This window comes from Desmodus rotundus, chromosome 12 (assembly GCF_022682495.2).
Source record: "Desmodus rotundus isolate HL8 chromosome 12, HLdesRot8A.1, whole genome shotgun sequence".
NCBI lineage: Eukaryota > Metazoa > Chordata > Mammalia > Chiroptera > Phyllostomidae > Desmodus > Desmodus rotundus.
The window spans coordinates 52,944,811-52,959,320 of NC_071398.1; the positions used below are offsets into that span (position 1 = coordinate 52,944,811).

General features: G+C 47.0%; 1 protein-coding gene and 6 non-coding genes across 7 annotated transcripts; 1 reads left to right on the forward strand and 6 right to left on the reverse strand.

Moving 5' to 3' along the window:
* Positions 1 to 2,089: 2,089 nt before the first annotated feature.
* On the reverse strand, positions 2,090 to 5,912 carry ABT1 (activator of basal transcription 1). Its single transcript, XM_024570221.4, has 3 exons — positions 5,637 to 5,912; positions 4,404 to 4,609; positions 2,090 to 4,251 (listed from the first exon to the last, which is right to left on the reverse strand). Exons 1-3 carry the CDS (start codon positions 5,875 to 5,877, stop codon positions 3,871 to 3,873), a joined length of 828 nt encoding a protein of 275 aa, XP_024425989.2. The 5' UTR covers positions 5,878 to 5,912; the 3' UTR covers positions 2,090 to 3,870.
* Positions 5,913 to 8,486: 2,574 nt separating this feature from the next.
* Positions 8,487 to 8,574, reverse strand: TRNAY-GUA (transfer RNA tyrosine (anticodon GUA)). Its single transcript is given in 2 exon segments — positions 8,487 to 8,522; positions 8,538 to 8,574. It is a non-coding gene; the product is annotated as a tRNA-Tyr (tRNA).
* Positions 8,575 to 10,453: 1,879 nt separating this feature from the next.
* TRNAK-CUU (transfer RNA lysine (anticodon CUU)) lies at positions 10,454 to 10,526 on the reverse strand. Its single transcript has one exon. It is a non-coding gene; the product is annotated as a tRNA-Lys (tRNA).
* A 1,134-nt stretch (positions 10,527 to 11,660) lies between these two features.
* TRNAP-AGG (transfer RNA proline (anticodon AGG)) lies at positions 11,661 to 11,732 on the reverse strand. Its single transcript has one exon. It is a non-coding gene; the product is annotated as a tRNA-Pro (tRNA).
* A 969-nt stretch (positions 11,733 to 12,701) lies between these two features.
* On the reverse strand, positions 12,702 to 12,775 carry TRNAI-AAU (transfer RNA isoleucine (anticodon AAU)). Its single transcript has one exon. It is a non-coding gene; the product is annotated as a tRNA-Ile (tRNA).
* A 501-nt stretch (positions 12,776 to 13,276) lies between these two features.
* On the reverse strand, positions 13,277 to 13,348 carry TRNAA-CGC (transfer RNA alanine (anticodon CGC)). The gene has a single exon. It is a non-coding gene; the product is annotated as a tRNA-Ala (tRNA).
* An 802-nt stretch (positions 13,349 to 14,150) lies between these two features.
* TRNAK-UUU (transfer RNA lysine (anticodon UUU)) lies at positions 14,151 to 14,223 on the forward strand. Its single transcript has one exon. It is a non-coding gene; the product is annotated as a tRNA-Lys (tRNA).
* The last annotated feature ends 287 nt before the right edge of the window (positions 14,224 to 14,510 follow it).

Here is a 14,510-nt window from a genome sequence, read left to right on the forward strand (position 1 = left end):
CAGGAGTTTCTGGCTGGGAGTGAACAAAACCCAGAGGGAGTGTGGTCTGTGCTCTTCTCTGGACCGTGGGTGCTTTCGGAGCTCCCCAACACTGCATGGCATAATAGCACAGGGAGGAGTCCTAGCTTCATCTGACTAAAATTCAGATGGGGCTAAAACTCAGTAGCGACCTGTGCTCCATCAATGACCCACGTGGAGTCCATGCCCTCGTTACTCACAGAAGTTAAACACATCCAGGTTTGCAAGAGAAAGACACTTGGGAGAATATTGGCCTGTAGAGCAGCTCAATTCTGCTCAGCTGTGATTTTCTCTGCTCCAGTCCCTGGCAGGAGTGCTGTTACTAATAACGCATCAGTGTGAGAACATGCCCTTGGCTGAGAGAGGATAGAGATCTTTAGGTGTGTGTGGGGAATGGGTTAACTATCCTTTTCAATATAATTAGTGAACCATTTCTTCCAGCCTCTCTGGTCTGAGGCTGAGGGGGAGGCTTTGTCATTTGTGATGTTGGTGTCGGGATAAGTATTCTCACTGAGGCACAAAAGTGTGCATAACTTTAGGGTTCTCAGAATCCACTCAGCTAACGTCTTAATTTAGAGTAAGTTCCACTGTGTTACTATAACAATAAAGCTGCAAAGGACCTCTCTACACCCCACCACTAACCATGCGTAGTTGTTGAGGTCCAGATTCAAAATCATTTCATCAAGGTCAGATTTCTGGTTATTGTACAGACTCATCAAAGCAAGCTTACAAACTTCAGGAATCTTAACACATCAAACATTCAAGATTGGAGAGGACCCAAACACTCACATAATGAAATTTTTTTTTTGTGGTGGTCACTTTTTTTCTGGTCCTATATATTTCTTACAAGTTTATGTTTGAACTTGTAAATTTCACCAGTTCATTGAAGGAGTTTGTGCACTTATGTCTAATTTTATCTTTCATAATGAGATTGCTGGAATATGTCTTTTAGGTTTCAACATGTCTGGAAGTTATAATCTAAACTTTATTCTGAGTGTGATTGTGATGTTCTCTACCCCGGGTTGGAGTGGCTGCCATCTTGAGTGAGTGCTAGAAGGTTGGTCTCCATCCTGAGCTCAGTAGGACTTAGAAGTGTTCAGAGACTCATTAAATGAGGTGTCCTGTGGGAAGCAAAAACTTTTAATGAGCACGGCAGAGTTGAAGACCCAGGGAATCCAGTTAAATAACTGCATAATTGAGAAAGTATAAAACTTGGTGTGGTTCTTTGGGGCCTAGCAGCAAAATGCAGCCAGGAACGGGGGGAAATGCCATGATTAGCAAACTCAAAAGGACACAGCTGTTGGTTACCTTGCTGCTGTGTGACGGGAGTGACCTGATAGGAGTAAATAGACATCCGCCAAAGTGGTGTGCAAATCAGCTACCATGTAACCAGCCCACGCTAACTGATTAGTAGAACTAGACCTGTTCTGACAGGAATGCTGTCTCCTGCAGGCCAAATCCAACTGTAACATGAAAATCACATCACAACAAATTTGTATACATCTGGAATTAAAGGCACTTCTGATGAATCCAGGATACTTTACACGGAAAGTATAATCGGGTAATCAGCTTTATAGTTAGGCCATGAGATCACTACTTCTATCTACTGATGGTGCTACAGTAGGTTCCACTGTGTTCATTGCATCAGACCAGGATCTTCCCCTTACAGACTGAGTAACCGACTGTGTCATTCCCAGTAACCAGCTGAATCTTCTCATGAAGTTTCATTTAGGTACTAGGTAAATAAGTATTTTATTCCTAGCAATAACTCACTTTAAAATTTTTTTAGCATTGTAAAATATTGTAATGACACATGGTACGAAATGACATAGTAGGCAAATATCTAAGTTAGAGCTTATTATATCTTAACCTCATGACCCCCCCCTTTTTTTAATGAAAATAAATTTGCACCAGAGCTGATGCCTCCTTGTAACTCTCCAGTCATTCCCTCTTACCCTTCTGCCATTCTGGTTAGCGTTCCCAGTAATGGCTTATTTTGCTGAATCCATAGGTATTTGTAAAAATCATATGGAGACATTTTGTGCTTGGTATATATTACATAGAATTCTTAAAATTGCATCTTTAAAAAAATTAACCTGTTGCTCACTCACATGAACTTGTTTTAAACACTTGCACAGCATTCTGCTACATAGCTGACTTAGCAGTTCCTGCCTCGTTGACTGCCCGGGTTGACGTTGATCTGGTTGCTGTGAACACTCACCCATTCCTGTACAGCCTGGTGGCAACAGTGAGTCTCTGCTGCGTTCACTGCCCACCTCAGTACTCTGTCATGTGTGTGGCATCTTTATGTGGTGCATCAGGGAGCTGTTTATTTTTATGTACAATATTATGTTCAAATATGCAACAAAACCCATTTTCTGGAGACTTATGTTGAAATTATATCACCTGCAGATAATGTCAATTTTTTTCCTCTGGACTTTTGTTTTCATCTTTGTCTCTGAATCTCCAAGGTTCCTTGGACAGTGTATGAATAGGGAGTATTTTCATGCATTCCTGACTTTAGGGTATTTTAAAGGCTTCACACTTTGAGATTTGTAATAAGATCTTTCTGGATTCCCCTCATTTGGTTAAAGAAAAGTTTTTATTATTGGATTACTAAGGGTTTTTATCATTACAGTGTTAAATTTAGTTGAACTTCGATTTTCTACCACTGTATTTGCCCAGCTACATCTGGATTCTGACCAGAGGTTCAATCTGTGAGACTGCACGCAGCCTCCTTTCTCAGCTGTAGTGACACCGCTTTGTCTTCAGTGGTTTACACCGAGTCTTGTCGCCTCTGTGTGTTGTTGGTGACCCTCTGGTCTTAGCACCAGAGTGCACCCGAAGGAGTCACAGTGCCCGCTACCTCTGAAATGGTTCCAACCCAACACTCCACCCAGGGAGTTTTGTGTGCGGTTGTAGTTCACCAGGCTCTTCTAGACTTCTCTTCACCTTCCAGGGACGATTCCGAAAACTTGGTAAAAAATGCCCCCCTCTAATTGGGACTCAGCTCCACAGAGGGCTTCTCTTACCTTCCAGATGGTGTCACCAACCCTCCCACCACCCCACTCCACCCCTTACACACTATACATCTGCCATGATGCTGGAAGCACCTCTGAACATTTACTCCTGAAATACCCCGCTTTTTCTAGTGGTCTGTGAGACTCTCAGTGCCAAGCACCATATGTCATGTACTCAGCACATGCTCACAGAGTGACTTGGTAAACACTGAACTGGATAACTGACTGATAAAATGGGCTAAAAATTAATTAGGCAGATGGGAAGGGGTCCGGGTTCAATGAATTCCGAGACCAGAACAGAGTGAAGGCGAGTAAATGGGACACGGGAGATGGAAGTTATCCTATGACCCACCCCCGCAAAGTTGTATTAAATACACACACACATTTCTTTTCTATAAATACATTTGGAAGGTGGTTCCCCAGCCAGTCCCACCCCATTAACCCCCATCCCTGTGAACCTTTTCTAAATGCAAGGCTGCAACCTGTGCTTGGTATGTGGCCTCCTGGACTGGCCATTTACACTCTACCTCGATATAAGGCTTTTCCTGGGCCCAGGAAGTGGGATTTTTATATGACCTCAATGGGCAGGAGGCAGGCAACCAAGAATCAAGTAAGAAAATAGGCCTCTGCAGGAGTCATAATCACACTACGAGTGTGAATTAGGTGCTTCAGCTGGGCTTGTATGGAGTTGGAGGGAAAGAGGCCCGCAAAACTAGGTCTGGACACTCACCGGTGACTCCTGGTCTGAGATCCCACATGCCTGCCTGAGGAGTCATTCTCAGGTAGACAGAACTCTGGGCTGGGCTAGAAGATAAAGGGGACTCCCCGCCCCTCAAGAGTCCCTGACCACCGAGGGTTCCCCCATGCTCTCTGAGGGTGGTGGGGCTCCAAAGATCCTGGCAAGGAGCCCTCGGTTGGAGCGGGCCTGGTCCTGAGCATTGGCCAGTCGAGCCCGTTGTCGACCCCCTGGACGAGCTGCCTTCCGGGCCCTCAGTTCCTGCTCGGTAGGACGCTGGGCAAAGGACCAGGTGCTATCTGGGCGGGTAGAGTCCCCATCAGCGGCGAGGAAGTGCTTCCCCCGCTCCACACTTCGAAGATAGAAGTCAGTCTCACGCTTGGCCTGGGCAACCTCAGCTCTCAGGCGCTGCCTGCGCACCTGGCGCTCAAAGGCAAGATGCTCGCTGAGGTGGGACCAGGTGAAACGGTGCAGGTACTGCAGACAGGAACACAAGAAAAGTTCTGGGTAGGTCAGGGGTGGAAAGAAAATGCGAGGGAGCAGGGCTAACAGGAGGACACAGAGGTGCCTCGTCTGGGGTCGGGAAGGTAGGAGGATGAAAGATGTGGGAGGCAAGCCTATCCCCTCACCTTGAGGTTCCATAGGTCATAACGGAAAGGGCTGCGCCTGCGGGCACCCATAGGCGTGTTGTGCAGGCTGGTGGCCACACGCTTGGCTACTCGCTTGTCTCGGAACTCCACCCAGCCCTCGGTGTAGTCCTTGCTGTATTTAGACCGCTTTTTCCCTCCGGCCGCCGAGGCTGCCGCTGCCTTCTTCTTGTGCCGCACAAACCCCTCTGTGTGCCAAAGATAGAGGGGTGGTCATGGAGACAGACGCAGCACCCACTCACTGCATCGCCCACTTGCCTCGTTCTCAAAGCCTGTCTGCGGGCTACGATCCCACCTCAAGGTCTTTGCCAGGAAAGCAGCAGAGAACTGTGAAGTCCACCTCCCCCCACCCTCGCCCCCATGCCTAACTCAACCCTTTCTGAATGTGAACTCCTGTCAAAATATAAATGGGGCCACTTTAAACTGGAGTCGGAGCTGACAGCCCAAAGGAACTGCTTTGCATGTTTATGCCTCAAACCTCTGGATTTTTGAACAGGGCAAAATGACCTCTGGACTGGGCCAAAAACAACTTTGTGCCCCAAAGAACTGCTTGCAAGGATAACAGAAAAGTAGATACCATGACTACCAGATTGACAGTTAGCAGACTGAAATTTAAAAACACTGTTTTAGGATTAGCATCACGATGTCATGGTACCTGCACCAATAGCAACGCTCTCCTACTGACGTCATTGTTCCCCTTCCCTTTCTCATACACACCCCTTGCCTTGGTCTCCTAATCAGAACACTACTTGGGCTTCTGCCTGAATCAGTGCTTTTCCGAATAGCTCTTCTTACTGATGTCAAGTAAGTGCTCGTTACCTCTCACTTTGAAAGGCCTTTAATTTTGGGGTTAACACTCCTTACTCAGGACTCCCCTGAATGCTCTGTTTTAAACCCGCACAGGACTCCAACTCCCATTCCAATGAGTGACTGCTGGGGAGTTAGGGGCAACTGACCAATATTGCCTCCTCACCTAGGCTGCAGTGATGAGATGGCTTCAGTTTTGTGAAAAAGCCGCTGATATTTTATTTAGGCGGCTGTACTCACTTAACAAAAAGTGGTAAATTCAGGCCAGAGAAGACAGGTGGACGGAGGCGAGATTAAAATCCAAGTCAGCTCTCCGAGGACAGGCCTATAGGGCTACTGCCCACCCCAGCCCTACGGGACCTGCTCACACTACGGACTGACCCCAGCGCCTCCGACCCCCACACTTACCCTCGGGCTGGAAGAAGACGCGCCCCACCTCGCCGTAGGCGCTGAGAAGGTTCCGCACGTGCAGAGGCCGAAAGCGGGGCGGGATGTGGCCCAGGTACACAATGCCCGGAATCACCCGCTTCTTGGCGCCGCCAGTCGCCTCTTGGGGTTCCTCCTGTTCCTCCGCCGCCTCTGATTCCCCATCTCTGCCTTCCAGAGTCTCCTGCTCCGCGGTCTCCTCCTCCGAACCCTGCGCCTCCATATTTGCCGAGACGTGAAGCACTAGAGCCGTAAAGCGCCGCGCCGTCTGACGCGCGCTGTGTGGGACAGCCTGCGACGAGGGGGCGGGGCCAATGAGGGTTCTGACCAATGAAAGGACGACATTGGGCAGCAGGGTGGGTCCAGGTCTAGTGCGGAGGACAGTAGTGGGTCCCAAGTCCCCGGGAGTTTCAAACCAAGAGAGCTGGTCCGGGGCTCAAGAAAGCGGAAGTCGCTTGACTTCCGGGCTGGAGAGGCTGACTGGGAAATGCAGACTGGAAGAGGCTCATAGAAGAAGCCGGTTCTCTAGTCTGACACACCCTACAGAACGCCTCGGGAGGCGGAGAATGGCGGGATGCAGCAGACTGTCCCGGGATTTCGGGAGTGGCTGAAGTGGCTTGTGTGGTGGCAGTATTAGGCATGGTTGCATGAATAGGAGGCAGCACCTGTTCGGTTCTCTACAGTCCACTGTCACTCTTCAGGAGCCGTCCGGCTTTCTTACCCGCGACACAGGCTCTTAAAGGCGCCTTGTGCAGGGCTCACAATGCCCACACGATGGCGCTCCTGGACCTTTTCCGTGTGTCCTCCCCGTTACTGGTATTGCGGGTCACCACCCTCCCTGGCTCCCCTAATGGGCTCTCGGTATCCCTGCCTCTATGTACTGATTTGGTTACTCGTACTCGGAGGCTGAATTCCCCAATCGAAGTTTGCCAAATCTGCCTTTGTAAAATGTCAATGTCCAGTATGTTCTCCGGGATTGGGGAGTGAAGACCTCATACAGTTCACAGTCAGCCGTGATAAAGCTCCATGGGTCTGAGCGACGGGATGGGGCGGGCTACTTTCTTTCACTCCAATTCTACACCTGCACTCCAATAGAACCACAGAACATAAACAAATGAGCAGACGCCAAACGGAGTTCTGTAGCTGGGCAAATTCTGTCCATGAAAGAGTATGGAGAAAGCCCCCAGGTGGTGGTGAGAATCAAGGCAAGGCTGACCTTGAGCCACTTTGGGAACATCTAAGTTCTGAACTTATTTGTCTAAAACGGTGTGGGAGGGGCGGGTTTCTTCCCACAGAAATTTATGCACTTTATGTCAGCTCTGATTGCAGAAAGAAGAAAAAGAAGGAAGGAAGGAAGGAAGGAAAGAAGAAGAAAGAAAGGAAGGAAGAAAGAAAGAAAAAAAAGAAATCAAAAGCAAGCAGGAGAGAGAGCAAGCACTAAGGACATAGTGAAGACCTGGAAAGGTCTGCCGTGTATGCCCTGCACAGCCTAGGGACAGTCACTTTCTCAAATAAGACGTTCCACCTTCTGCGTGTCAGTTTTGATCCTCTTGCCCCAATTTCAGTAAGAGGTGGATTCCAGTATTAAGTAAAGTGGTGTCCGCGCTCTGAGGATTATCTCCACACAGGATCCAGCTCCGTGCAGCAGGTTACAGGTGGCGCTGGTGGCCTGAATTCGTGCGGGGGCTGTTTGATCACCAGTGACCCACAGTTCCACTCTTGGGCCTATTGGCTAATAGACCAATTATAACTTACATCCTGGAATTCTAAATTCTTTTCAAATATTAGGGTGAGTAAGGGAAAAGTGTGTCTCGTCGGGTGGGGAATTAGCTCAAATGGTAGAGCGCTCGCTTAGCATGTGAGAGGTAGCGGGATCGATGCCCGCATTCTCCAGTTTTATAAAAAGCATTGAAAAAACATTCTCAGCTCACAGATCCCGTAGGTCACGGGGTTCCGGACTTCTCATAGCACATTTCAGGACAGGGGATGGACATGGTGCTAAGAGCCACGTGTTGGGGACCACCTCATCATCAGAATAAGGAAGGCAAGAGTCAACTTTGTGGGATTTCTCTCACGTTTGCAGGTTTGAACAAAAGTTCAAAACCCTGAGGAGAAAGATACAAGGGATTTCCAGGCACAAAATCTTCAGCAACTCTTCCTTACCTTGATCTGTATCTTTGTTGGTGCGGAGTCTTCAATAAGTATTCAGGATCACATTTTTGAGGCAGGGGAGAAATGAAATTGGCACAAAATTACAAGTCTTTTTCTATTGTTAGGAGAGATCTCTACTTTGTAATCTCTAAAGCGAGTAGAAAATCGTACGCATTTTTCTATTTTTTATCCAAAAATGATTGTTTCTTTCGTAGCAGTGGTTCTGAAATCTTTCAGCACGTTAAAATCACCTGGGAGCTTTTTGAAACTACTAATGCGGGGGCCCAGCTGCAAAGTGGCCGGAGCAGAAGCGCTTTGTAAAATCTCCGCAGGAGATTTTGATTCTCACCAACCGTTCTCACCCAGGGTTGAGAATCGCCGTTACTTAATTAAAGGGAGCAGGGGGGGCGCAGTGCCCGAGTTTCTCTCTGCCCTCGGGGCAGTGGACGTCACCTGGAAAAATCCTTCCCGAGACTCAGGACTACAGGACCAGCAGGGGGCGCGTGAGCCGAGGGGCTGAAGTATGAAGGTATTAGTCTTGGTTACAGTGAATAATGGTGGAGAATAATGATGTAAAAATATTGATTCGTTGCACAATAAGGATAGTCTTAAAGAAATGCCCATTCAAGACTTAAAGAACTAAGATGGATCAGGGATGAAAAAGGACTTAAAAATGCTAGTTCCTTCGAGCCGGATTCGAACCAGCGACCTAAGGATGTCCGGGGAACACCACTACAGTCCTCCGCTCTACCAACTGAGCTATCGAAGGAAGCACGCCACTACCTATCAATCCGCGAGTGCCAACTCTGTGCTCGCAGCCCCAGATGCCCTTGGCTTCACGCTTCCGCGTCTTGGACAAGTCGGCCCTGTCCCTCAAAGACTCACTACCGTGGACCAAGGAGAAAAGGGGAGCACCCGCTGGTTTGCAAAAAGGAAATCGGCACCATGCACAGAAGTCCCTGCTTCTTGCCACTCTCCTTACTCTCCCCCTTTCGCTTTTTCGTGCGCGTTCGCATTTCTTGTGCTGTAACATTTGAAAATAAGTTGCATATATCACGACTTTCATCTTTAGACAGTTCAGCGTGCATACCTATGTGTGAAGGCATTCTACATATCCCATCATTATCACACCTAAGAAAAGTATCAATAATTCCACCGTATCTAATAATCAGCTCATGGTCCAATTTCTCCAATTATCCCACGAATATGATGTATTGTATTGATTTTGGAACCAGAACACAATTCAACACAAAGTTCTCCATTACTGGTTATAATGTCTTCAGTAATGTAACGACTGAGCTCCAATGCAGCCTCTTGATTGCATTAAGTTTTTCCCTTCACCGAAACCCAGATTGGGGACTCCTATTGACATTGAACTGGTGGCACCGACCTTTTGCCGACAGGGCCATAAGAATAGTGTTTCCCGTAGACTTCCTGGGGAATTCTAGCCTGAATAGACAGCCACATTGCATATCCACCATGTTAAACTGGATCAGCAGCCTCAGCAAAAAGCAATGGTTTCTAAACCATCAGAGATTCAGGTTGACTATGTCTGAGATTGAGCCCAGGAATCTGAAATTCGAGAAACTCCTCAGGTGATTCACATATACAGCCAGACCCTGGATACCCAAACTCAAGCGTTTCTTTTGAATTGTCCTGAGGCCTGAAAGAACATTAGTGTGTGTTTAATTGGGCTTTATCAATGGAGAGGTATACATGTCTGCCTTTCCTATTCATTGTCGTGGGCGTTTTGATGAAACACATACCAATGAACCTACAAAAGCTTCAAAGGAATAAAAAAGAACACATGCACAGTAGGATTTTTGCAGAGGGGTGGGGAAATCTCAAAAAGCCTTGGTCAATTTGGCCAAAGGGCTGATTTTCAAGTCACTCTATTAACAGCAAAATCTGCCCCTATCTGGGATAATATTGGCGAAGCACAGGGCTGAAATGGTCTGCTCTACAACCAGCATGGATTTGTGTGAACAAAAAGGGTACATGGTGGGTGCAAAGCGAACAATCATCGGTGGCTGGGCAGGGCAGTATTTTCTACAGGGTAGAAAGTTCAGAGGAGTTGGGGTAGAAATGCAGTCTGGATTTTGAAACACAGGCTTAAAACTTTCGATTTTATTTTGTAGGCAATTGAAACCTGTAGTGGCTTGGTTGGTTCTTTTCCTTGCCATAGGAAGGGCAGAGAGGTTGGAAACATTTTTGTTGGGTCCATTGTGCTCCCTGGGTGTGAGTGATTAGGCATTGAAAGGGCGTAGGAGGCAGTGACCATAGAAAATTTGAGTCTCCATGGACTTTGCTGCCTCTGGGCCCCTGCCCATCAAACTGTTCCCTTTGGGTCGTTTTGTCCACCTTCAGTCTCTACCTTTCCCAACATCTCTGCACCTTCCTTCTGCATTCTAGACTTTTTTGATTGGCATAGTGCTTGAGAATCATCCGAGGAGCTTCAACTATAAAGAGTAAACTCCCTGCTACAGACCCAGTATGAACACAAGTAATAATCCCAAGAGATGCATTCCCGCCAGGGGGCGATGAGGACACAGGAGTTACAGTGAGGCCTGAAGTGACAGGCCCTTTTTGGAGCTAATGGGTGTATACAGATCAAGTAGAAAAGCATTGGAAGCAGATTAAAAATAACTCGCCCAACGTGGGGCTCGAACCCACGACCCTGAGATTAAGAGTCTCATGCTCTACCGACTGAGCTAGCCGGGCACCCAGGAAGGGGGTGGCCTATGTACTCTAACAACATCAAAATTCCTTTAGCAGTTCCTCTGTTCTTGCTTATAGGCAAAATAACATGAAATTCAAAGAATATAAACATTCTGTGACACTATTAGCGTACATTACACCCACTTTGATTACATCTTCTCTCTTTGCCCCGTTCTCACCAACCTGTAGTGTGACAGACCACAAACACCACAGTGACCCCAGCTCTGGCATTCCCGGCGCTCCAACCTGGTTGCCTACTTGGTTGCGCACAGAGTGTGGGAGGCCCCAGGTCCTGGAGCCCAGTCACAGCCCCAGGCTGTCTCTGCAACCCACTGAGGCCCCCCTCTCCTGTGTCCGTCGCCTGTCAACTTTCACCCCTCCAGCCACCCTGTGTAGACAGACATGGCCCTGCAGAAAATCTCTGTGGTTTTCGCCCTCCTTTCCAGGCTCCTTTTGCTTCTTTATTGTCCTTCACAGGCTAGGCTGATACACACAGAGAAAAGGGTGGGGGAGGTTGCAATTTTATTTTAATATAAAATACTTGATAACCACTGAAATATATAGAATCCAGTGATTTTCGTATTTTTTATTTACCACTGACCGCAAACTTTTATTGAATATAATGGATGCTCAACAAATCTGACACTTCTCAGTAAGGATGCAGAATCCCGTCTCCTGAACTACGGGAAATACTCAACGCTATACTCACGAGTAAATCACTTATGCAAAGATTTCCAACATCCCAACTCTATAGATCAGTGTTGGAGTTTTCCACTTAAATCCAGGTGTCTGTTGTGGTGAGGGAATTATGGATAACAGCCACCTGAGATGTGGCCATCGTCTTCCTATACATTTTATATGATCACAAACGTGGAGGTGGACCTTCAGGAAGAAGAAACATTTGCCTTTGCAAGAGTTACTTTGCAGCTGATGGAAAATTGAATACAAGCCTAAATACGAAAGTACTTGTCCCTTTTGTTAGAAGTTACCAAGTGACTTACTGGGATCAAGCGCAGGTCGAGCCCAGCCTGCAAATTTCTACGTGGAGTTCTAGGAGTTTAATTTCATCGGAAAGTAGCTGTTCCAGGTCTGCTGCGGGTGACGCGGTTACAAATGTCCAGTAAGCAACAAAAAAGTGGGCTCGTCCGGGATTTGAACCCGGGACCTCTCGCACCCTAAGCGAGAATCATACCCCTAGACCAACGAGCCCCACGATGTTCCGTTTCTTGAATACATTAAATATATAGTAAATTCTGATTTTTTTGCATTTCATTTGTAAATGTGTAATTATGACTGATATTTCCTTTTTCTCCCCGGCCCTCGCTCCTCTTTTTCCTATTTTGAAAACCAGAGTAACGCTGCTCTCAGACCTTCCCCGTATTTTCCCCCTACCCAATCTTCTAAAGACTGTATAAAGTCTTATTTCTCAGAAGTCGTTGACCCATCCTTTGTAAGAAAGAACCTTGGCGTTAGAAAAGCAGAAACCTTGGCCCTTTCTCTGAAGCGAGGCCCCAGAGGCTGCATTTTGACAAGCCCCCTAAGGCCCCCGAAGCTGTAAGTGCCAGGCTAACCAGGCCTCGTTTGCATTCCCAAATCCACGTGGAGCTCCTGACTCGGTCTCAGCATTTCCCACGGAAAACAGTAAAAACAGGTAAAGTTCACTCAGCAGGATACGAAGTTGTGAGGTAATGTTTAATGAAGGATATGGGCTGCACGAGGAACAAGAAGATAGATACATAATTAGGGAGCTGAAACTGTTTTGGTGGAAAATGAGGCTGACTCGACAGGCGTCACATCATGAAATGACAGAACAGAGGGACAGGTCGATGACAAAGGGCCAGGTAGATCCTGGAAAAAGACTCAAGGTGGGGTAAGTCTGATGATAACCCCGATGGAAACCCTTCACTAGGATTGGAGATCCTGAGTCCAGCCTGGTCGCACGGGCCCTCGTTCCACTCGCTCAAGAGTTATCTGTGTAGTAGAATTTCGAGGGAAGAGTTTGGCCACTAACCTGGCGACCTTCTTTTTCCTCCTGATGGATTTAGTAACTGCTAAGGTAACCTGCTGCTTCTCTGCTGATGCGGAGCGAACGCTGTGAGCGCTGTGCCAGCGCAGGCCCGCGGTCTGGGCTGTCTTGGAAGGTGCGTGGTGGTGTAAAAAGGAAATAAAAAGAGTGACTGGCCCGTACGGGGATCGAACCCGCGACCTTGGCGTTATTAGCACCACGCTCTAACCAACTGAGCTAACCGGCCGCTTAGGAAGGTACTTGTCAAAACTTTAGTAGAAGGAAATCTTACTCTTGACTTTCCTTTTTAGCTGCCATCATTGTGGTGAGTCCCGGCAGCTGAACTCGACCACACCAAGTTGGGCTTCTCCTTTTTCCCTTGTTGGGCCTGTGTTTTCGTGCTGCGACGCAGCAGCCAGAAGATAACAATAGGATTCCTTCTTTTTCTGAGCTCTCAAGATAAGATTATTTCTGTCCTAAAGGCCAGCCAGACACACACAAGATGGCCGTTAATTTAATGAATCCTGGGCAACTCTCCAGGTTGCCCCTCTTCGGCCTCTATATTTTCTCTTTCAATTTTGTATCAAGTAAAGATATCCCAAAATACTTTAAAGCAATACAATTTCCTTCTCTACATAAAGAGTTCTATAAAGAGACGCTAATAAAACACTGTACCAGATTAATGAAAAGGAGCATACAGCGCGAAACGATTAGGCATTTTTAAAATGTAGTTATAAAAAAAAAAGTCTGGAGATGCCGGGGATCGAACCCGGGGCCTCATACATGCGAAGCATGCGCTCTACCACTGAGCTACATCCCCCACCTTGCAAGCAGGCGTTTTGATGTTCTCCCCTACTTTTTAAATCCGACTTTTCCCTTCCACAATTCTAATATTCTCTGAATGTTAAAGTCAAACTCTCTTTTATTTAGTCAGAAAACACCTTGAAATGGTTCATGGGACATTTATCGGAATTCCAAGTGGAGGAAGCCTTGCAGCCATCGGACCCTTGTCAGTGCTGAACCTAGAAATACAGGGATAGAGCTAGATGCTGGAAACCCACCCGAGAAAAAGAGAGTGGAGCTCTCCCTTAAAAGCTTACTTCTTTTCTTTTTTCTTTTCTCCAAAGGCAGCTAAAGCCCAGCACAAAATAAAACTGTTTCCTCTGTCCCTCATTAGCTGTCCAAAGTGCTGCGGAAAAAGGTGATTTAATTAAGCCGTTAACGCACAGCATCGGATTGGCTTCCTTTTGAAAGTGCTCTGCTGGGGCCCAAGTGTGGAATGTTTGAGCTATTTCTCCGGAAATCTTAGGAACTGAAGGCCAGCGTTCTTGACCGCACTGAATTCTATGCAGTCCAGTATGTGTTTATATATACTATATACAGGATCTGTACATATACTATAGCCTATAGAATTTGGGCGACATTATCATCAATGTGATAGGATTGACATCGGTCTTAAAGAAAACTCTCGTTGTGGTTGAGTTTCTATGCTTATTAGTACTAACAAGCATTTTCTGAATGACTAGCTTTGAACAAAAATCCCAGGAAAACCTAAAGTGACTTGCTCCTTCCATTTCGTATTAACTTAAATATAGTTGATATGAGCAAGAGCTTTTGTACGGGCCCGGATAGCTCAGTCGGTAGAGCATCAGACTTTTAATCTGAGGGTCCAGGGTTCAAGTCCCTGTTCGGGCGCTTCCGTTTTGCTTTCATAATATAGAAAGAAAAAAATAGTAAGGTGCTTGGAAGCCACAGCGTATGAAATATTTCATCTACAGCATTAGTAAAAGTTTTAGTAACAGTAGTTACCGTTTATCACAGGTCAGACTGTTTTTAAAAAGCAACGAAAGCGTGAAACTGCTCCCTCACCACCTCATTAGTGTGCTCGTTTCTAATCGCCTGTTTCTCTCAGCCTTGCGGATGCCCGGGTAAACTGCACGCCTGTAGTGGGGCCGGCACTCAGAACACCTGGTGGCTTCCAG

What these genes read in the sequence shown, in the direction of transcription:
- ABT1 (XM_024570221.4), bottom strand. Translation starts at nt 5,877, where the DNA reads ATGGAGGCGCAGGGTTCGGAGGAGGAGACCGCGGAGCAGGAGACTCTG. An exon ending in CGTCTTCTTCCAGCCCGAGG is followed by an intron (nt 4,610 to 5,636) that starts GTAAGTGTGGGG and finishes TTTGGCACACAG; the next exon opens with AGGGGTTTGTGCGGCACAAG. An exon ending in ATGACCTATGGAACCTCAAG is followed by an intron (nt 4,252 to 4,403) that starts GTGAGGGGATAG and finishes TCCTGTCTGCAG; the next exon opens with TACCTGCACCGTTTCACCTG.